The 24,498-nt window shown below is 39.4% G+C and overlaps 2 protein-coding genes across 6 annotated transcripts in view; one reads left to right on the top strand and one right to left on the bottom strand.

Moving 5' to 3' along the window:
* LRTM1 (leucine rich repeats and transmembrane domains 1) overlaps window positions 1-14,079 on the top strand; it is a 72,638-nt gene extending 58,559 nt beyond the window's left edge. For 2 of the 5 annotated variants that reach the window (XM_056524380.1, XM_056524382.1), the window contains exons 2-3: window positions 2,568-3,164; window positions 12,912-14,078. In XM_056524380.1, coding sequence (XP_056380355.1) covers window positions 2,568-3,164; window positions 12,912-13,360 — 1,046 coding nt within the window. In that variant the 3' untranslated portion in view covers window positions 13,361-14,078. Of the gene's footprint in view, window positions 1-2,567; window positions 3,165-5,044; window positions 5,117-5,668; window positions 6,050-7,770; window positions 8,273-12,911 lie in introns of those variants that run through there. The other 3 variants (XR_008844923.1, XR_008844924.1, XM_056524383.1) reach the window with 3 other exon arrangements.
* The window catches only part of CACNA2D3 (calcium voltage-gated channel auxiliary subunit alpha2delta 3), a 1,201,789-nt gene that overhangs the window by 267,617 nt on the left and 909,674 nt on the right, over window positions 1-24,498 (bottom strand). The window lies entirely within an intron of this gene.

Here is a 24,498-nt window from a genome sequence, read left to right as displayed (position 1 = left end):
GGTGGGCAGAACGGAGCAGCATGCTCCTGCACCCACCTCCCCCTTCTCCATACTGCAGTGATTGTGCAATCACTATGGCCGCCCTATCACTGCTGTACTGGGGGGGTGGAAACAGTGCTGCCCCCCAGTACTGTACGGATGATGATTGTTGGTGTATATTACACCACCGATCATCATCATTATCCGCGTAATTTGGGTCACACCGCAGACCGCCGGTTAGTATTTACAGGATCCCCTCAGCACACTGCCAGGATGCCTGCTAAATGATTTCAGAAGGCATTTGGCTCTAATCCCCGTCCGGCGAGCGGCGGGGAACGGAATCACCAAAAATCTCCAGTCTGAATTAACCAGCGATTTACGGCGATAACCGACATGGGGGGGGGGGTTTCAGGACCCCCCTGGGCCATATGCCTGCTGAACGATATTAGCAGGCATCCCGGTCCAGTCCCCGCCCGGGGAGTGGCGGGGACCGGAATACCCATACGCCCTCAGTCCTTAAGGACTTTGAAACGGGGGCGTATGGATACGCCCAGTGTCCTTAAGGGGTTAAGATAAGAAGGAATAGGAACAACCAAGACAGAAGGACCTTCTTTCTCTCATGCCCTCATAGCAGTCTGCTATGGTACATAAACCCTTGAGTGCACATCAACAAGTTATATCATTTCCAAAACTGGAAACAAAAAACTACTCTAAACAATGTTGACTTTTGTAAAGGTCTTATAGAAATGGTCAAAAACAAAGCTGTGGCACTCTGAGCGCATTAAAGGTTGACTGAAATGAATAGAAGATTGACGGATTAACAATGCTGCCAGTGATACGCAGGTGATCAAACAGAGTTATTAAATATAAGGGTGACTGCATTGAGTAGCATTGTTCAGATGTCAGCGGTGAGGAGAAAGAACTTCATGGCTCTGCAGGCTGCATATCAGTCGGGAATCTCTTGTCCTTTAGTGTTTGCCAGTCAGGACTTTAGGGAAGCATTTTTATTTGTCAGGAATTTTATAGAATGCTCTCTGCTTTCGACTGTGTGTGCATCAGCTTATGACACATGAAACTATCAGAGAGTTCAGGGGATTAGATTTGTGTGCAGTATTCAGATCTAGCAGAGGTGTAGTAGTCATTTGACTTTTCCTTATCTAGTAGGCTAAGTGTATTCCTATGTGGAAATTTAAGTAACATACAGTATTGTCATATTTGCCACATTAGAAAAAGGGAACATTCATTTGACATTATTATATTGTTTCCATGCCTAGTTAAATCATGGCCTATTGTGTTACTGCACACAGCCTAAGGGTAGGGTCATAAACACAGTGCTTCTACATTGTATTTAACACTGCGGATGCACTGCTGGCAGTCACAGAGTAATGCCAGTAGCTGCCAGTGGGAAATCTGCCGCTAAAAGCGGACACAGTGGGGAACTTGCTCTGCCATTGCTTTGTGACTACCGGAAGTGCAGCTGTGAAATACACTGTGGATCCACTGTGTGTGACCATACCCTATAGGTACCAATAGACCTTGTGCTAAAGTGGGGGGTGACTCCCAACAATCGGCATTTCATTGACTATCTAAGGTGTATGGCGCCTCCTGCATTTCCACCAACAGGTCAGTGGAGAGAAAAGTCAAGCATGTTGGATTTTCACCGCCCGACCCTTTCTTCTTGAATGTATTGAATGTTTCTACGTATGGGGAAGTCAGGAGAGGTAACTGTCGGCCCAAAAGAATGGTCGTCACGACTAGTGTTGCTCGCGAATATTCGCAATTCGAATATTATTCGCGAATATCGCATATTCGCGAATTCGCGAATTTCGCGAATATAGCGCTATATATTCGTAATTACGAATATTCGTTTTTTTTTTTTTTTTTTTTTCTTTTTTTTTTTCACAGTACACATCACAGTGATCATCCCTCTCTGCTTCCAGCTTGTGTGGTGTAAAGAAGGCTGTAATACTACTGTGTGAGACTGGCGCGCGAAAATTCGCATATGCGAAAATTAGCATATGCTAATGTTCGCATATGCGAATTTATGCATGTGTTAATTTTGTATATGTCAATATTCACATATGTTAATTTTCGCATACGCGAATATTCGCATATGCGAAAATAAAACGAGACTATAACGAATATGCGAATATTCGCGAATATATGACGAATATTCGTCCATATATTCGCGAATATTCGCGAATTCGAATATGGCCTATGCCGCTCAACACTAGTCACGACCCCCGTCAGCCCGCACCCAGCGTTTGGAACAAAATGTTCCCAACGCTGTGGCAGCGAAGTATCCCTTTTAACTGTAGCTCTATTTCAGAAGAAAGAGAACTCTCTCATAACAGACAAACCAAAGTCTCTTTTTGAAGGGTAGTTTGGTTTGTCTAGTATAACATAGTTCTCTTTGTTCGGGAGGAGTGTTAGTATACTTTTTTCCCTTGCAGAATTGCCTAAAATTTGTCCCCACATAACTTTGGGTCTTTTCAATAAGAATTATGACAAATCTCTACATTTTTTTTTATTGACAAAATTTAAAACAAATTCTTATACATGTTCACTCTCAATCTGTGTTTCCTTAGGTGGACTCGTATTAGCCTCAAGTCTCCTTCTGGTATTTCACATGGCTTGGGGATGTCCTGAGGTCTGCACCTGTCAGCCTTCTTCAAGGACAGTAGACTGCAGCTACAGACGACTATTGGAAATTCCAAGTCATTTGCCATCACAAACTCAAGTACTCTACTTGCAGGGTAACCAAATTCGAATTATCAACCATACATCTTTTATGAATGTTCCTGGCCTGCAAATATTAGACTTGTCTAACAACTCCATTTCAAGAGTGCCACCATATGCCTTCCACTACCTGCGTTCCCTGCAGCTCCTAAATCTGACCAACAACTTCATCCAGTATCTCGATGGTCAGGTATTCACACCTCTACTTGCTCTGAAGAAACTTGACTTGTCTTCTAACAACATGAGCACTTTGCCAGAATCCTTAGGGAACAACACTCGAAACCTAACCTTTCTTGGCCTGAAAAACAACCATCTACAAGCAGTTGACAGAATGGTTCTGGAGACATTAATAAACCTGAAAGTGTTGCTTGCAAAAGCCAACCCTTGGCAATGCAGCTGTCCAGTTGTGGGTCTAAAGCTCTGGCTGGAGAACTTTTTATATACAGGTCAGTAGAAAAAAACACATAGCAATACTGGTAGCACAATGGAAAATATATTACAACAGTCTGTTCACATCTAGTCTGCCCTATTTATGAAGAAATGTTATTACTGTCATCGCCGGAGGTGAATTTAAGAGTGAGAAAAAGGTTTTAGCTAAAAATCTGCTTCCTTCATTTTACACATGATTGTAAATGATCTGTTACTGTATACAAATGTCAGTGTATAAGGAACAGTAGTCTCAAATTCTGCAAACATCATATTTTCACAGCTCATCAGCCAAATATTTAATTGCATTTTCAATACTTTTCTCTGAGATTGAATTTCTTCTATTATTTCTCAATGTAGATTTAAACACACCAGTCTGTTCTGAATATTTCTTTCTTGCGGCTCAGTTCCAAAAAGCAACCTTTGGGATATGGAAATATCTAAATCAGAAATACTATCCGTCTGAACATTACATATATTAGCACATGATCAGTATACAGTGTATGTATATATATATTATATATATATATATATATATATATATATATATATATATATATATATATTCAAAAACAATGCAGCACTACTTCACCATTAGATGCCCGGTGCCAGCGCCCCAACTCGATCAAAGTCCATGTAATAGAAAACAATGGCGCAGCACTCCAAAATTGCAAAAAAGTGTAAAAATGTATTCCTTCATGTCAAAATTCAAAGCGACGTTTCAGCTCCCCACTGAAGCTCCAGTGGGGAGCAGAAACGTCGCTTTGAATTTTGACATGAAGGAATACATTTTTACACTTTTTTGCAATCAATTTTGGAGTGCTGCGCCATTGTTTTCTATATATATATAAATATATATATATATATATATATATATATATATTTTTTTTTTTTTTTTTTTTTTTACTTTGATCATAACTCCATTGGTGGCTTGGGTGGCAGGATATATATGTTTATGCTGCTGAGCCACGAGATGTGTGCAAGACTATGGTGTTCAATCAGATTTGGTGCAATTTCAATAGACTTGCATGGGACTTAGCATAGACTGAATACCACCGTCTTGTGCACATTTTGGGTGGCAGCGTGAAAATTACCATCACTGTAGTTGCACTATTAGGTATCATATACTTTTACATGTGTGTACATACATGCTTTATATGTACAGCAATGTAGAGTACAGCTGGCACTGCTACAATATCTGCACATGCCCACTCCCTTAGTAGCCCTCTAGTATACTCCAGATACTGCACAGTCTCTCAATCAAGCCTGCTATGTGGTGGTTTTTCAGCAACAGTAGCAAAATAATCAAAGATATATGATGCAACACAAGAAGGAACATGCGGCAGCTCACCAATTAGTAGCAAAAACAGGCAGCTTTATTCTTCAATCGTGAGATACAGTGATGGTGCAGGCAACATACAAACACATATGAGCAATGTCCGTTTCGCACGTGATGTGCTTCTTCCGGCTCATGCATGTGACTTAAACAGTCCTCTATTTAACTTCGCTATGCATGTGACATCAATGAAGGGGTGGCGTTGATGACCTCACCAACAGACCTGCCCCTATCTCTCAACTGATACCTTGTGACATACAAATAAATCATGTGCTCCGTTGCCGTGGACACGGGCTGGATGCAATGCCGGCACAGCAACACACTTCCTGTAAGCTGATTCGTCGTAGCCTCCCCTCGTCTCCACAGCCAGCCGGCCTCACAGGTCAGTAACAGCACTAGAAAAAGGTGCAGCAAAAAACAAGGATGAGTATGTGAGACTTGTGAAACAAATAAATAATTAAAATAACTATTAAAAACAATGGAGTACTCTTTCTTTAAAGAAACATGCTCATATCTGTCTTATGAGACATGCTCATTCAAACCTGCGGGTCCTCTTTTTTCTATAGGAGGAATAAAACCCTAGGTAATATGTTGGGCCCGAACCAATTGAGAGAGATTCTAAACTGTTTGCTCCAGGTAAGCAGACCCCAGGGGAATTGTAATTGTAGACAATGTCATCAATGTCCGCATAACATGGAAGCTAAAAATATCAGAATAGGAGGTATTAGCTGGCAAGTGAGAGAATGTATAACATGTGAGTCCAAATTTGTAGTCTACACCCTTATCTGTAGTTGCGGTCACTTCTACATTGGAAAAACAATCCATAATCTAAATATGAGAGTGAGGGAACACCTTAAATTTATTTCCACAGGAGTAGGATGCCCGAGGTTCATCCAACATATTAAGGAACAGCATAATAATGATTGGACAGCCCTTAAATTTGCATGCCTAGAAATAGTTAACTATCTGTCAAATGGAGGGGATAGAGAAAAACTCCTTTTACAATGTTAGACTAAATGGATTTTAAAGACGGATGCAATGGGACCTGTAGGTTTGAACGAGAAGACAGATATGAGCATGTTTCTTTAAAGAAAGAGTACTCCATTGTTTTTTACAGTTATTTTAATTATTTATTTGTTTCACAAGTCTCACATACTCATCCTTGTTTTTTGCTGCACCTTTTTCTAGTGCTGTTACTGACCTGTGAGGCCGGCTGGCTGTGGAGACGAGGGGAGGCTACGACGAATCAGCTTACAGGAAGAGTGTTGCTGTGCCGGCATTGCATCCAGCCCGTGTCCACGGCAACGGAGCACATGATTTATTTGTATGTCACAAGGTATCAGTTGAGAGATAGGGGCAGGTCTGTTGGTGAGGTCATCAACGCCACCCCTTCACTGATGTCACATGCATAGCGCAGTTAAATAGAAGACTATTTTACATCACAAGCATGAGCCGGAAGAAGCACATCACGTGCGAAATGAACGTTGCTCGTTTGTGTTTGTATGTTGCCGGCACCATCACTGTATCCCACTATAGAAGAATAAAGTTGCCTGTTTTTGCTACTAATTGGTGAGCTGCCACATGTTCCTTCTTGTGTTGCATCATATATGCTTTACTGTATATAGTAAGTGCACACACCTCCCACTTTGATAAATATTTTATTATATCTTTTAATGTGACAACACTGAAGAAATTACAGTACTTTACAATGTGAAGTAGTGAGTGCACAGCCTTTTAACAGTGTTTAATGTTATGTTCCGTCAAGATAAGTTAAAGGGGTATTCCAGGAAAAAACTTTTTTTTTAAATATCAACTGGCTCCAGAAAGTTAAACAGATTTGTAAATGACTTCTATTAAAAAATCTTAATCCTTTCAGTACTTATAAGCTTCTGAAGTTAAGGTTGCTCTTTTCTGTCTAAGTGCTCTCTGATGACACGTGTCTCAGGAACCGCCCAGTTTAGAAGCAAAGAATGTGGAGCAAGTGTCTTAAATGTGGTGTTATCACTCTCACTCTCTAATATTGATCACTGGAAGTTCAACATGGCTGAAAAAAGAATCATTAGTACTCATAAAGATGGCCTATGCTATAAGAAGATTGCCAAGACCCTAGAACAGTGCTGGAGCACGGTAGGCAAGATCTGTGGTTTCACAGCACAGGTTTCACGCAGAATAGGCCTTGCTATGGTCGACCAAAGGAGTGACTGCATGTGCTCAGCATAAAATTCAGAGGTTGTCTTTGGAAATAGACATATGAGTTCTTCTAGCATTGCTGTAGAGGTTATAGGGGTGGGGGAATCAGTCTGTTAGAGCTCAGACCATATGCCGGACACTGCATCAAATTGGTGTACATAGCTGGTGCCCCAGAAGGAAGCATCTTCTAATGCACAATAAAAACCTGCAAAACAGTTTGGTGAAGACAAGCAGACTAAGGACATGGATTACTGGAACCATATCCTGTGGTGCAATGAGACCAAGATAAACTTATTTGGTTCAAATACTGTCAAGCCTGTGTGGCGGCAACCAGATGTGGAGTACAAAGACAAGTGTGTCTGGCCTACAGTCATGCCTGGTGGTGGGAGTGTCATGATCTGGGCCTGCATTAGTGCTGCTGGCACTGAGGAGCTCAAGTTCATTGCGAGATAACATGTACCAACTATTCCAACAGGATAATGACCCCAAACACACCTCCAAGATGACTACTACCTTGCTAAAGAAGCTGAAGGTAAAGTTTATGATCTGCCAAGCATGCTGTAGACCTAATCCCTATGGAGCATATGTGGGGCATCGTCAAACAGGAGGTGGGGGAGCGCAAGGTCTCTAACATCCACCCCCTCTGTGATGTCTTCATGAAGAAGTGGAATGGGATTCCAGTGGCAACCTGTGAAGCTCTGGTGAACTCCATACCCAAGAAGCTGAAGGCAGTTCTGGAAAATAATGGTGGCCAAACAAAATATTGATACTTTGGGCCCAAATTGGACATTTCCACTTAGGGATGTACTGACTTTTGTTGCCAATGTATATATATATATTAATGTCTGTGTGTTGAGTTATTTTGAGGGGACACTATATTAAACACTGTTATACAGGCTGTGCACTTACTCCTTTACATTGTAGTAAAGTGTCATTTCTTCAGTGTTCTTACATGAAAAGATTTTTTTTTCATCACAAGGTATAATTTAATCATTAAATTAACCAAATCAAGCAATCCATTCTGAACATTATAAATTTAGCACAAAAGTTATGTAAAATAAACCTTCCCACAAGTATAAGGCTTCAGTTTTTTTTTAAAGGGGTACTCCGATGGAAAACAACCCTTCTAAAATTAGCTGGTACCAGAAAGCTAAACAGACCTGCAAATGACTTCAATTAAGAAAAAAACCAATCCCTCCAGTACCCACCAGCCGCTGCATACTACAGACAAAGCTCTCCTCACCTAGAACTTCTCCTTTTTACGACCACAGCGCTCTCTGCTGACACCTCACATGAAAAGAATATAATATAATGTATACAGAAATATCTCTTATAGGAGATACTTTATATACTATAGCATTTTATGAAGAGTACCATATATTTATTCATATCATTGTTTAACTAAGTAACATATATTTAAAATATGATTATGAATAGATAACATACATTATGTTAGCTGCACTAAATTTTTTACAGTATATAATAGTTGGTTATACTAGGTTTATATCAGTCATGCTAATTCCTGTGATATTAACAGATTTCCTCTAGTTTTGTTTTTAGTGTATTGAGACAATATGATAATAACACTACAGCATAAAGCCAGGTAAACCCTGATATGGCATAAGACTCACATTTGGTTTGGAAGCCACTGTGACTCCTAACTTGCTAACCTGATGAAACCAAGATTCTTACGGTTGTCTTGGAATTCCACATACTCTATCTAGATAAAATAGAAGATAATTATCATCTATCTACATGGTATAGGCAATTTTGTCTTCTCTGGACATTGCAGTCTGAAACAATTCACCAAGTTTAACACCAAGATCACAAGAGCCTACAAGCAGGTTGGTTCTGGATTTAAAAAGATTATTTCAATTTTTTACTGGTTGATCTGGGGTAGAAAAAGAACGAGAATAAAATTGGAATATCTGTGTCAATCTAAGGTTGGTTCTGGAGGGTGTCCACGGTGCTAAGGAGGACTCTGATCTGAATTAATAACTGCAGAATAGTCTTCTATATGTTTGTGATTTAGGGTCCTGAAGTGGAGTTAGCTGCTTATCCCTGGTATAGAGAAGCGGTGCAGTAGGACACTACTGTGTGGGGACAATATCCTATATTGTACTATAATCTGGCATAGTCCTGCATTTGGTCCCCATAGTGTAATGTTTGTGCACCTCCATACATTTCTCATGCCTTAGGGTTTACCCCCCCCCCCCCCACCTTGTTTTGTTAACAATGTTCTGTAGGAGAGAAGAATCCTGCCATGATTGCCATTGTGCTATAGCAAAAGGATGGGACCAATAAGGGTTGGCTCTACATGTCCCCATAGCAAATCCATGGTGTTTTATATACACCCTTACTCAACAAATAGCAGCTTACACTTCACTGGAGAATCCACTTCTGTGCTTTCTGCCCATGTGCCAGAATTCATACAACTCGATATTTTGGTTGATCAGTTTGCCTGTTTTTGACATTACAAGCACACAGCTTATGTCTTTAGTCCGGGAGCTGTCTCTGGACAGTGTATAACATGCACTTAATCTATTCAGGATGACAATCAGGAACTTGACATAAAAAATTATAAAGGCTTAGGAATGGCAGGATGAACCCTCTTGGGAATCATTGGGACTTCCTTGGTTGTATAACTACAATAATCAGAAGACATCCAGACTTCCCGTCTTGCACTCCCATGCTTCATATTAACATTCATAAGAATTAATAATGTATTTTAGATTTTGCTCCCTCCAGCTAGTGGCCTTTCTATTCATTTGTCTACGTGAAAGCTCAGCTTGAGTCCACATGTTCTAAAGTCTGGTTAAACTATTGTACAATGGAAGCAGCCATCATCTGCCTCTAAACAGATGACTAGTCATGTATCTGTATCAGTGCTACTTAGTATTAATGAAAGGTTTATTAGAAACTCCCCTGGGTCAAGTTTGTACTGGGATCTTGAAACTTTGTACAGAAAAAGTACTATTCTGCCATTGTGCCTTGTATATGCTGAAAGGGCTAGTACACATAAAACTGCATGTGCCATATTCTAAGGGGTTTATCCAGCTTTTAAAAAACATATCCCCTATCCACAGCATAAGGAATACATGTCTGATCATGGGGAATCTTACCTCTAGGACCCCCCACAATTTCCAGAATGTGTCCGGCGCCCACCTTGGGTATTGTACTTGTCTTTGCAGTGACGGCCCGCTCAACCAATTACCAGCCACATCATTGTCCTGCCTCAGATGGTGATTGACTAGAGGACTATCATTGCTAAGACACATACATCTAGGAAAGTGTGGGCTGAAGCATTCAGCGGAGAGAGTTGGGCCCATTCTGGAGATCACAAAAGGTCCCAGAGTATAGACCCCCAGCACTCAGACTCCTATCTTGTGAATGAGGGATACGTTTCTATCACTAGAGTACCTCTTTAACAAGTTTATGATACATTTCACAAATCACCAAGAATAGATAATCTCAAGAGATATTTTCATCTGTATAGAATTTACAGTATTCCTGAGAACAAAGTTATCCACTATTCAATGTCAGCTTGAAATGCATTTGACCCAACACAGAAAATGACTCTTTGGGGTTATCTGGTTCATTCAAACTATGCCTCTATTTCAAGCTATGCTGTACCATGTTAAATTCCTCTCTATGAGCCAGAATGGAGAGCTCTGGGGGATCCGTTTCATGTTTTATGCAGGCAGCTATTCATTGAACCAACATGTAGTACCACATTTCTCCTGTAGTGATAGAAATGTATGGTGGCTTTAAAGAGGCACTCCGGTGGAAAACTTTTTTTTTTTAATCAACTGGTACCAGAAAGTTAAACAGATTTGTAAATTACTTATATCAAAAAATCTTAATCCTTCCAGTAATTATTAGCTGCTGAATACTACAGAGGAAATTATTTTCTTTTTGGAACACAGAGCTCTCTGCTGAATCACAAGCACAGTGCTCTCTGCTGACATCTCTGTCCATTTTAAGAACTGTCCAGAGTAGGAGAAAATCCCCATAGCAAACATATGCTGCTCTGGACAGTTCTTAAAATGCAGTGAGCACTTCATCCAATAATGTCAACTGATCATCATGTGTTAATTTAGCATGATGAGATTACTCCTTAAAAGGCAATTTGTCATCACTTTCATGCTGCCTGAACCATAAGCCATTGGGATGATACCTGGTGGCTTCTCTCCATCCTATGAGCCTTGATTGATAGATCTCTTCCTGTTTGGGTACATGGAGAAATCTAACAAACAAGGTCAGCAGAGCAGGCTAAAACAGCTGGAAACCATCCTGATGATTTATGGTTCGGACAGCATGAAAGTGACGACAGGTTCCTTTTAACTATTTTAGAAGTTAAATGTGTGCAAATACAGGTACTAAAAGTGATGTAATTTCAGAAAATTAAACAAATATAAACTGATTTGAACCAACTGAGAACGTAGAAATAGGTTCTGGCAATCTTTTTCCTTTTAGAGATGGCACATTTTCTACTGGTTGATTTTCACAACTGACATTTTTGTGGTGCAGCTAAACTGGTCAATAAAATATAGTTGTTTTATTATTATTTTTTAAAAGCTCGTATCACAAATTGCAGCATGAAGCCTGGAAAACCAAGCCAGTTATTCAGAGACTTTTGGCAGTAGCTGCCTGTATTTTCTCTGGAGGTCCTGTCCATAAATAAAAGACATATGAATAAAAAAAATAAAGAAAGAAAACGGTGATCCAAAAGTATTTCAGCATCCAAAAACCCATAGAAAAATGCACAGCATGGAGTCCAAATAGGATGTCTGCTTAAAATATTTATTCTTTGTGCCAGGTAAAAGATTATGGGCTATATCTCTGTGTCAAATAACCCATTATCTGATCTTTTTCATATGCAGAGACGTGCAGGGGCTTAAATCCTTGCCGATCGCCAATACATAAAAGAACTATAATTATGTAGACTTATTATGAGAAAAAAACAAATGCTATTGTTACCAATGCCAAATGTAACATCATCATAAAAATATTATTATTATTATAGTGTGCTTATTTTTGACATTGAGTATTGATTAGTCAGATTAGTCATCCAGTCATCTCTACACTACTCAATATTTCTATTTCTAATATCTAATATTTCTAAAATATTGTATGTCCATCCATTACACAGTCATTCCATATATTTCAGGTACTGTGTAATACTTGATCTTCCCTGTGGGGGCACTGTATGGGGATTTGATGCTTACTGACAGTTAATCCTGCAGTTTCAGGCTGATTGCTTGCGGTGCTACCAGTGGGACACTCTGTAATCTGCTCATTGTTATGTAGTCCTTCTAACACATACATATTGTCCAAAATAGTACTTTATGAGACGAACCAAGAAAACCCCTTTCTCCCCTAAGGACATTAAGTCCTATTTCGACCTTCAGGACACAGTGATTATTTTTACTCAGAGAAGACTCATGTACAGTTAAACCCATTAAAACATTTACTGTTACAGTTACTCCTTTTATTTTGTGATAGTGAAATATTATAGTATGTTGATATGGAGGCTTCATGAGACAATGTGTCAGATGGTTTAATCTTAATCCTTCCAGGACTTAGCAGCTGTTGTATGCTCCACAGGAAGTTCCTTTCTTTTTTAATTTAGTTTCTGTCTGACCACAGCGCTCTCTGCTGACACCTCTGCCCATGTCAGGAACTGTCCAGAGAAGGAGAGGTTTACTATGGGGATTTACTTTTACTCTGGATAGTTCCTAAAATGGACAGAGGTGTCAACAGAGAGCACTGTGGACAGACAGAAAAGAAATTAAAAAAGAAAATAACTTTGTCTGTAGTATAGAGGATTAAGATTTTTAAATAGAAGTAATTTACAAATATGTTAAAATTTCTGGCACCGGTTAAAAAAAATAATAGTAATAATGTTTTCCGCCGAAGTACCCCTTTGAGAAGAGAGATGTTCATTCTAAATAAGAATATTGGGAGCGAGTCTCAAAAACTGGCTAAGATTGTGTCAGATTTTTAACAGTGTCTCAGGCTGTTAGAGGCACATCTACATTGTCTACTCTAAGTCAGCACCATCCTTTAGGTGGTAAGGTTAACAACATTAATTTGTTGGCGCATATTCAAATCTTTGGAGCAATAGTGACCTTACAACACAGAACATGTATACTCAATAGGTGTTTGTCCAAACCTTCAACCTTCTCTGTTTCCCTGTTCAAATGTTAATTGACTTATTTTGAGACTTTCTTATTTTCAGGAGGTATTATTGATGAGCTGATCTGCACTGGCCCTGAGGACCGCAAAGGAAAGGATCTTCTCAAAATCCCATTTGAGCTGTATAAAAGCTGTCCTCCATTTACTACTTCATTCCCAGTGACAAATATCCACCAACACAGCCTAGACCACAGGAATAATGGCCGACATGGACATCATGGGGAACACATAGAGGGCACTCTTCCTGAATGTGAACCAAAACCAAAGCCCAGACCAGCCAACTTGAGGCATGCCATAGCCACTGTGGTCATCACTGGAGTTGTCTGTGGAATTGTCTGTCTTATGATGTTGGCGGCTGCAGTGTACGGTTGCGCCTATGCTGCAATTATGGCAAAATATCATAAAGAGCTCAAGGAAGTGGAACGAATGGCTTCTGCCTCTGAACATGGAAGCCCTGAAGAGAAGGAACCTCTTGATGGCTCATTGGCCTGAGAAATTAGCCTGACATTATTTACTTTTTACCACCTAAAAAAAAGTTTGATAACTGATCACTTTTTAACATATTATTATTTATCTTTTGACTGTGCAGTTTATTCAAATTTTTCAATAATTCTAATATTTTTAAACATTAGTGTGCTACTCCAACCAGAACCATAAGAAAATAATATCTATTAAATGTATTTATGACCTGGACATGTTGGACCATAAATACAATATAATTGATGGCTCAATTCTAGGAAGAATTGTTAAAAGAGGAATAAATAATTTCAGTAACTGTTTACTTAATTATCACTATGTTGTTTTTAGGTTCAAAATGTTATTGTAGATTCATTTCTCTATACATATTGTATGTGTTGCAGTTGTAAATGTATGTTTCTCATACAGACCCCTAAGGGTAGGATCACATGTGCCATACTTTGCTGCTGCACGTTTTCCTATCCATTGAAGTCAATGGGTAGCAAAATCAGCTGCGAATTTTGCTACCCATTGACTTCAATGGGTAGTAAAATACGCAGCAGCAAATATGCAGCAAAATAAGGCACATGTGACCCTACACTAAATCCTCTAGATAAACATAAATAATTAAAGACTAAAATTGCACGGCTTACAATGACCACTAGGGGAAATGTCCATAATACTGTTTGTAATTTTAGCTTCATAATAAGATAGGATCAGGTGATTTCAAGCTCTGTATAAAAAAAAAAAAAAAAAATAAAAACTAAAATTCACTAGCACAGGAATTGGTACCTATTTACAGTGCATTTGGAAAGTTTTCCATAGTGTGAACATATCCTTACAGGCTGTAAATCAGGATCAGCACAATGCAACATATTTACAAATATACCTGTAATTTTATAAAGGTCTAATGTGGACACTTACATTTTCTTAAAAATAGGCTATATTTAGCTGAGATTACTGTGTAAGCACACTGCCTGACCAGCTACCACAAGAGAACATAGTTTTATAATAGAGGGGGTTGAAAAGTGATATTAGGAAGTATTACATTACTGAGAGAGTAGTGGATGCATGGAATAGCCTTCCTGCATAAGTGGTAGCTGCAAATACAGTGAAGAGGTTTAAACATGCATGAGATAAGCATAAGGCTGTCCTTCATATAAAATAGGGCCAGGAACTATTGATAGGATTCAGGATAGTGGGCAGACTAGATGGACCAGATCTCTGCTGTGTGCATCAACCCTTCTTGTGGTAGCTAAACCTCTGGGGCAGAATGTGCTTTGAAAAGAACTCAGAAAAAATAAATAAATACAAATCTGTAATTGTAGGATAATTGTTGCTTTCTATACATTAGGTAAGAATTTTACACCAAATTTGCACTGTAAGCTCCATCTAGAGGCAGAATGAAGCCTCCTTAGACTTTGGATGGACATTACATGGCCGGCTGAGCGCTCCACCTGCACAGTAAGTACCGTGCAGTCATCCATAACTGAAAATGATTAATGACCTCTGGATATATTTCTCACATTGAAGGACTCAGCTGTACGGGACACAAAAGAAGTTGAGCTGTTCTAGTTCAATGGCTTAGCTAAGTCATTCCAAACACTTCAGACGGATGCTACCATCATACAATATAACACAAAGCAAGGCGTTTAACCAGACCTACAGAAGGTCAAAGGAAGATGCTGGTGTCTTGTCTGTTTCGTAATGACATATGCTCCACAAACATTGTAGGTGCTAGAGATCTGTCATTTATCATATATCAATGCATTTTATCCTCATATTACATTGAACAATCAGTTATTTACATCAGATATTTCAGACATCTGAATATTCAAGCAAACTATGGCAGAGTTTTAATGTGTTTACAGACTCCTGTGCAATGCAAAAATGTTCTATTACCAAACAGCCATACAAATTGCTAAACAAATCTATATATAAATAAATAAATATATAAATATATATATATATATATATATATATATATATATATATATATATATATATATAACTCAATGTGTGTATGTATGTGTGTGTGTGTATGTGTGTATGTATGTGTGTGTGTGTGTGTGTGTGTGTGTATGTTCCAGCATCACGTCCAAACGGCTGAAGATATTAACATGAAACTTGGCACACATGTAACTTATATGTCAACAACAAACATAGGATAGGTGATTTAACCCTTACCCACCCCTATTTGCCAGGGGTGGGGTTTTTCTTTAAAGTCCCATACATGTCTATGGGAAATATATGTTAATGCATAACTTCCAAACAGCTGGAGATATTTCGATAATACTTGGTCACATGTTACTTATATGTCCACTTAAAATATAGGATAGTTAATTTAACCCTTAACTACCCCCATTTGTGAGGGTCAGGGTTTTTGTTTAAAGTCCCATGCAAATCTATGGGAAATGTATGTTTCCACATAACTTCCGTACGACTGGAGATATTTCAATAATACCTGGTACACATATTACTTATATGTCAAATAAAAAGATATGATAGTTAAATTAACCCTTACCTACACCCTTACATAAAAGATGGGTTTTTGTTTCAAGTCCCATGCGAGTATATTTGACTTCAAGTACCTTACTCCACAAGCTCTGCTCTACATCTCCTGGTGAATGTGTCAGTCCGGCTTGCAAGCCACACCCCATCTCACAAAGAGCGGAGATTGAGATAGGAGGTTGGGATAGGATGTCGAGATATGAGGATGGGATATGAGGTCTGGATATGAGGATGGGATATGAGGTCGGGATAGGAGATCAAGATATGAGGTCGGGATAGGAGGTCAGGATAGGAGGACAGGATATGAGGTTGGGATAGCAGGTTGGGATAGGAGGTCAGGATAGGAGGTCGAGATATGAGGTCAGGATATGAGGACGGGATATGAGGACAGGATATGAGGTCGAGATAGGAGAATGGGATAGGAGGTCGGGATATGATGATGGGATATGAGGACGAGATATGAGGACGGGATATGAGGTTGAGATATGAGGACAGAATATGAGGATGGGATAGGAGGTCGAGATATGAGGATGGGATAGGAGGTTGGGATATGAGGTTGAGATATGAGGTCGAGATATGAGGTCCGGATATGAGGTCGGGATAGGAGGTTGGGATAGGAGGACAAGATATGAGGTCGGGATACGAGGATGGGATAGGAGGTCGAGGACATGAGGTTGAGCTATGAGGATGGGATATGGGGACAGGATAAGGGGTTGGGATATGACAACAATATATGAGGATGGGATATGAAGTCAAAAGCTTCCTCCTTTGTTGATTTTCCTCCCCAACAAGGATGAGGAAGGAAAAATCGGGCAATGCCGGGTACTCAGCTAGTACTCTAAAAAATAATGGATGCCAATGCATATATAATGACAATACAGAGAAATATTGTTGACTATTTAAACAGAGAAAAGTGGGATCACATTGATTCATTGATTCACACTGCCATAACAACCAGACCACAAGAGGTAAGGTTTATGCAAATTTACATTAAAAGGAACAGCCTTTGGGACCTTGGGACATATGAGATAGGGCTTAAAGGGGTATTCCACTGGAAAACATTTTCTTTTAAATCAACTGGTGACAGAAAGTTAAACAGATTTGTAAATTACTTCTATTAAAAAATTCCAATCTTTCGAGTACTTATCAGCTGCTACATACTACAGAGGAAATTCTTTTCTTTTTTAATTTCCTTTCTGCCTGACCGCAAGTGCTCTCTTGCTGACACCTCTGTCCATTTTAGGAACTGTCCAGAGTAGGAGCAAATCCCCATAGCAAACCTCTCGTGCTCTGGACAGTTCCTGACATGGACAGAGGTGTCAGCAGAGAGCACTGTGGTCAGACAGAAAGGGACTTCAAAAAGAAAAGAAGTTCCTGGGGATTATACAGCAGCTGATAAGCAGTGGAAGGATTAAGATTTTTTAATAGAAGTAATTAACAAATCTGTTTAGCTTTCTTGTACCAGTTGATTTAAAAGAAAATGTTTTCCAGTGGAGTACCCCTTTAAATGGTATGCCCACTTTTCCAACCATGTTTTCTAAATGCCCAGAAAACCATGTAAAGCAGTGATTTTCACATGGGTGACATGGCGCCCGGGGTTCCCTTAGGGTCTTCCAGGGGTGCTGCGACACTCCAGTGAGGAAACGCTGATGTAAAGGATGATCCTGCAACCATAAACATTTATGTTTCCTTTACTTTTTGCTGAAATACATTTGGTGGGTTAGCAATGAGTAAGCAATAGGCGGATGGATGCGAGTGTGACTACAGGACCAGATTTACAGAGTTTGTTTGTAGTCTGTTACCATGGAGATACATAGATCCGCAGACACAAAACAATATGATCAACACTGTTTGCAAAGTTGTTTAATTTTTCAAGAATGTATTTATTCACTGAATGACTGACTAAACCTGTTGCTGTGTTTTATATAAATCTGCATGTGTAGTTCAGCTAAATGTTTATATATTTATACTACGGCTAAACAGTTGCCAGAACCATGTAGTGGAAAGGAACAAAAAGTAATACATATCAGGCAGGTTAAAATCCAACCTGTGAAAGTTTTCTCTCCACATTGCCAGTTGATACCCACATACAGTGAAACCTTAACATGAATATGTTAGCGCTATATCATGCTAAAATATGTAGATATGGACAGACTCTTGATTTAAAAAAAATACAATAAATGACACCTGGCTCTGAACTGATGGATCTCTTCAAAGTTATAAAACCATGCTTTCCTTCTAAGTTCAAGTGCCATAGAGGCCAGTCTGAGCTGCAGCATGCATGCCTGCCCCCCCCCCCCTCTCCCTGCCCTGCATAAATGATTGATTGATTGATACAGAGCTCAGTGCTGGAAGATAAGCAAGGAGGAGAGGAAGGAGGTGTGCATGCTGCAGCTCAGCACCACCTCAATGACACTGGAGCTGTGAAGTAAAACATGCATTTATAACTTTGCAACAGTCATCTGCTAAGGCACACATTTCATTTGTTTTATCTCCCTACCATATATCTCCACATCTGCAGCTCTGAGCATGATATAGAGGTGACACATTTCCTTTTAATCAATTACTATGTGATATACTTAGTGTTGTACTGTTCACCAAAAATAAAACTAATGGAGTTTTAGAAAGTCAAATGTTTTAATATTAACTAAAATCTAATAAAAAAAAATACGGAAAATTGTGGTTTACCCTACAATTAAAGAAAAGAATATAAAAGGTCAACTCAATGTTAAAGGGGTACTCCACTGCCCCAGCATTCGGAACATTTTGTTCAGAAAGCTAGGAGTGGGCGGCGGGGGTTCTGATGTCACGGCCACGAACCCGGCCGCCAGCACTCAGTGTTCTAAATGAACGCTGGATGCTGCACAGAGATTGCGGGGTCCCAGCTGCGGAACTTCCACGATCAGACATCTTATCCCCTATCCTTTTGATAGGGGATCAGATGTCTAGGGGTACCCCTTTAAGTGGCAACAGAAAAACATAATGTTTTAAGTCACACAATTCCGAGGAACTCCTAATAGTCTTCATAATTTATAGTAGGGGGGCACAGCCATTCTGATAATATAGACTTCAGCTGCTGCAGAGTAAGTTAGGGATTCATTTTCATCATTGCTTGATATGTAACATTTTTGTGCATTCTCAAAAGAAGGTTTGCAGCATGTAAGCTCTATATTGTGATGATCTGCATCAGTATAAAATACACTGCAGCTACTGAAGAACCTCTTTTTAAAGAGATATGGATTGGTGTAAAAAAAAAAAAAAAAAGGAACTTCCTACAAACTATGATCTGCAACAGACACTTCCGGAGTAAAAAGGTAAAAATAATAATATTTTTTGAGAAAATGAAATATTTCTCACAGAAAAGGATTGCAGTAACAAATGTTTTGCTATACACATGTTTATTTCCTTTGTGTGTATTGGAACTAAACAAAAAAAGGGAGAAAAAAAAAGCAAATTGGACAAAATGTCACACCAAACTCCAAATATGGGCTGGACAAAATTATTGGCACCCTTTCAAAATTGTGGGAAAATAAGATTGTTTCAAGCATGTGATGCTCCTTTAAACTCACCTGGGGCAAGCAACAGGTGTGGGCACTATAAAAATCACACCTGAAAGCAGATAAAAAGGAGAGAAGTTCACTCAGTCTTTGCATTGTGTGTCTGTGTGCGCCACACTAAGCTTGGACAACAGAAAGAGGAGAAGAGAACTGTCTGAGGACTTGAGAACCAAAATTGTGGAAACATATCAACAATATCAAGGTTACAAGTCCATCTCCAGAAATCTAGATTTGCCTTTGTCCACAGTGCGCAACATTATGAAGAAGTTTGCAAACCATGGATCTGTTTTTGTGTTGTTTTGCTGCTTCTGGCACTGGGTGCCTTGAATGTGTACATGGCATCATGAAATCTGAGGATTACCAACCGATTTTGGGTCGTACTGTACAGCATAGTGTCAGAAAGCTTTGTTTGCGTCCAAGATCTTGGGTCTTCCAGCAGAACAATGACCCCAAACATACATCAAAAAGCACCCAGAAATGGATGGCAACAAAGCGCTGGAGAGTTCTGAAGTGGCCAGCAATGCGTCCAGATCTAAATACCATTGAACACCTGTGGAGAGATCTTAAAATTGTTGTTGGGAAATGGCGCCCTTCCAATAAGAGAGACATGGAGCAGTTTGCAAAGGAAGAGTAGTTCACCATTCCGGCTGAGAGGTGTAAGAAGCTTATTGATGGTTATAGGAAGTGACTGATTTCAGTAATTTTTTTCCAAAGGGTGTGCAATCTAATATAAAGTTAAGGGTGCCAATGATTTTGTCCAGCCCATTTTTGGAGTTTGGTATGACATTATGTCCAATTAGCTTTTTTTCCTCCATTTTTTTTATTTAGTTCCAATACAAACAAAGTGAATAAACATGTGTATAGCAAAACATGTGTTAAAGGGGTACTCTGCCCCTAGACATCTTAGCCCCTATCCAAAGGATAGGGGAGAAGATGTCAGATCACCGGGGTCCCGCTGCTGGGGACCCCCGGGATCTCCACTGTGGCACCCCGCTATCATTACTGCACAGAGCAAACTCGCTCTGTGCGTAATGACTGGTGATACAGGGGCCAGATCATTGTGACGTCACGGCTCCGCCCCATCATGACATCTGCCACGCACAGAGCGAGTTTTTCTCTGTGCAGTAAAGATAGCGGGGTGCCGCAGCAGAGATCCCGGGGGTCCCCAGCAACGGGACCCCGGCGATCTGACATCTTATCCCCTATCCTTTGGATAGGAGATAAGATGCTAGGGGTGGAGTACCCCTTTAATGGAATCCTTTTCTGTGAAAAATACTTCATTTTCTTGAAAGATTTCAGGGGTGCCAACATTTACGGCCATGACTGTATAATAAAATATATGATTGACAGACATATCAATGGACAGTTTTCATCCATGTCTATTATATGTAGTACAATAATAAAAATCTTGATTTATGAAAACACCAGATAATACAACAAAGGTCATCACTCGACCCAGAATCCCAATAAAGCCAATGCCAAAACTGCCTGGACAGCTGCCATGAATTGACACATATAGCTTACATGGTTTTCTGCCTAAAGGATCTGTCATCTTGGTAACAGTGACAAGCAAACAATTCATGCAGGACCAACATGTTAATGTAACCTCCAGCTACTGCATATCTTTGTAAATACTGTCTCTAAGTCCCATGGGCCAATGGATCTCTCTGGACTGTAGTGTCGGGGAAATGGCGTTAACAGTGTATATGAGTATTGTCTGCACTCTATTAACTTGTAGTGCTTGGTAACTTGGAGATCAAACAATAAATAGTATTGTCATAGAAACAATAATTGTCATAAGAATATTATTATTAATAATAATAATAATTTACATAGCACCAACAAGTTCTGCCGGCACTTTTTCAATTCTGAGAGTATAAATAAAGACAAATATCATACATTATAATATTACACACTAAATATTCAAGAGGAGTGAGGGCCCTGCCCGGGGGAGCTTACAGACTATGAGAAATGGGGTTGAGACAAAAAGCAGAAAGTGCTTTATTTATACAATGGTCCGGCTATGTTTTATGATAGGGTAGGATACATAAAGATTGGTAAACCAGTCACCAACCAATCTCTAAACGGCATATGCATGGGGGGGGGACACTGCTGAATGATATTGGGGGGTGGAGAAAAATATTTATAGGAACACTGATTAGGAAATGTTATACATCTGCCTGTAAAGATGTGTTTTTACCATTCAGGATGTTGTTGACATGTAACTTCTTTACACGGCTGTAAAAAATGCATCCATACTTTTACATATTGGCCCTCATTTACTATTCTAAACCCGACATGTTTTGTCGTTTTTTTTTGGCGCATCTTTGTCTGCGACATGTCGCATGCATCGTGCGCCAGTCTGCGACACGATGTGACATTTTTTCCCGACGGACCCGATGTGGATTCTCCCAAACCCGAAAAAGGGGCGTTACCCGACATTTCTGAGCTTTCCCACGTATTTATGAAGGTTTACAACCCGAATTTGTTGAATTGTTGTGGATTTTTTCCCGACAACTCAGAGGAGTTGGAAACCAAAACCAACAAAACCCACGTGCGACAAACAGGATGCGACATAATAATAAATACCAGGGGAAAAAAGCAGTCGGGTAAGAAAGCAAGATAGACTTACAACCCGATTTTCTAAGTAAATGAAGGCCATTGTGTGCATAGACTTTCCTATACACTTACTTTCCCATATACTTACATAGATCACTTTCCCATATGTGTAAACATAGCCTTGAGCAAAGTATAAAGCCACTATAAAGAGGGCTCCTGTTCTAATGAACTAAATATATTGCATGATAATGCATTACTTTAGTGGACACCATGTACTCCCACATCACTATGAGAAGATATTAAAGGGGTTCTCCAGTGGAAAACCAACTGGTGCCAGAAAGTTAAACAGATTAGTAAATGACTTCTATTTAAAAATCTAAATCCTTCCAGTAATTATTAGCTGCTGAATACTACAGAGGAAATGCTTTAATTTTTAGATTTCTCTGATGTCATGACCACAGTGCTCTCTGCTGACCTCTGCTGTCCATTTTAGGAACTGTCCAGAGCAGCATATGTTTGCTATGGGGATTTTCTCCTGCTCCGGACAGTTCCTAAAATGGACAGTAGGGGTCAGCAGAGAGCACTGTGGTCATGACATCAGAGAAATCTAAAAAGTAAAGCATTTCCTCTGCAGTATATAGCCCCTAAAAAGTACTGGAAGTATTACGATTTTTTAATAGAAGTCATTTACATATCTGTTTAACTTTCTGGCACCAGTTGATTTAAAAAAATAAAAAAAAAGTTTTCCACGGGAGTACCCCTTTAAAGACTATTATGCAGAAATTAAAGGAAAAAGGTCATCCTGTTTACCCACATGAAACCCAATACACTGGGTTATAGTGTCACCCACGCAGGAGACCGATGCGGGGTCAGTGATTTAAATACGTACCTTTAGTCCAGAGCGGTGTCCCTCCGAAGGTCCGCTTCTATCTTCGGCGAATTGCGCATAGGAGTCGGGTCTGCAGTGTGAATTTGAAAATTCATGGTCACTGGTCACATGAGCACTTGCGCCTACAGAGCGCTCATGTGACCAGCGATGATAAAAATTTAAATTCATCCGGCGGGCCCACCTCCAGTGCGCAATTCATCGAAGATAGAAGCGGACCTTCGGAGGGACACTGCGCCAGACTGAAGGTACGTATTTATCTCATTGATCCCCTATCGGTCTCCTTTTCATCCACACTATAACCCAGTGTATTGGGTCTAGTGTGGGTGAACAGGATGACCATTTTCCTTTAAGCTCTAACCAGTTTAATTTAATTGAAACAATGTGCTGTTAATCTTAGGTGAGTTTCACATAAGGGTAATATGGATGCATTTTTGTGTCCGTGTTGCAGCTAGAACCACTGGGCTGAGCATGGGATTGATGAGCCAAAATGACAGGTGTCAGTTCAGGTAAGTAGACCTGGGGTTTGTAGCCATAATATAGATGAAAATATGTCCACATTATGCTCATATGAAACCAGCCTTAGACTCTTTGTACATCTGCATATTAGTGTCTGGTTATAACAGTAGTCAACAGGCAGTAGCAGTTCTGTCGCTCAATAGTTACCCACAGGACCCCATGCTCCCCAATGATGTACTACATGCATTGACAAATCTGGAAACATTTATTAATGGAAGCTCCAAATGGACCCTTTTATACATATAATATAATAAAATGTTGTACTTTTTTTTTCATAACACAATATAACATATTGTGGACCATTTTACAGTATTTTGCTATTGTGACTTATTTGTGTTCTAGTAAAATACAATGGAAGAATCAGATTTTCAGTTTTGTCTATAACCCATTGTTATGTCTGTTGTCAGATATTTACAGTTATGTAACTTTTTATGGAAGTCAGAATCTAAGAATAATGTGACTGCTGTCACTTTAATGGTGCTTATTGTGACTAAATGCCGTGTTGGGATCTCTTCCAGTCCCTGACTCGTTCCCAGCTCTATGGTCACTAATTACTGTTGAGGCTTTTTAAAAACAAAACACAGGAATCGGCCCAAATTCAGATGGCAAAAGATGACAAAAATACTGAGATCGTCCAAGGGCTTTATTTGTAATGCTTTCCACATTTGTCCTGTTTTGATATTCTGGCGACACTTTGTTTTGTAACTTACTAATGAGAAAATTCTGTTGACTTTTCCCAAATTTTAACCATTCGTGATTGTTGATTGTATTTTAATCACCATATTGTTGTGTTTAGAAAATGTTTCGATAAATCTTTGATTACTTTGATGCTTTTGAAAATATTTTAAGCTAAATTTACAGTTTTCCTTTGCTTAGTGGCCAAAATCATATTAACAAGAGCTTCTGACTATGAGGACAGTATTAAACACACATACAGTACAGTTGCAAAGAGGTTTGTCAATTACGAGCGGATCAGAATGGACACAACCTGTAGAGCAGAACTTGACAAAAAGTTTAGAGAGAAAAACTGGCTTTGTGACCCATAGCTGCCAAAAAAGGCTTTTATGCATTATTGCACAGTCATTTAAAATATTAGAGTGTTACTGTCTTTTAAAAACATATAAAAAGTTTTGATTGGTCAG

This window comes from Hyla sarda, chromosome 6 (genome assembly GCF_029499605.1).
Source record: "Hyla sarda isolate aHylSar1 chromosome 6, aHylSar1.hap1, whole genome shotgun sequence".
NCBI classification, from domain to species: domain Eukaryota; kingdom Metazoa; phylum Chordata; class Amphibia; order Anura; family Hylidae; genus Hyla; species Hyla sarda.
This window is presented reverse-complemented; position numbering and strand designations above follow the sequence as displayed.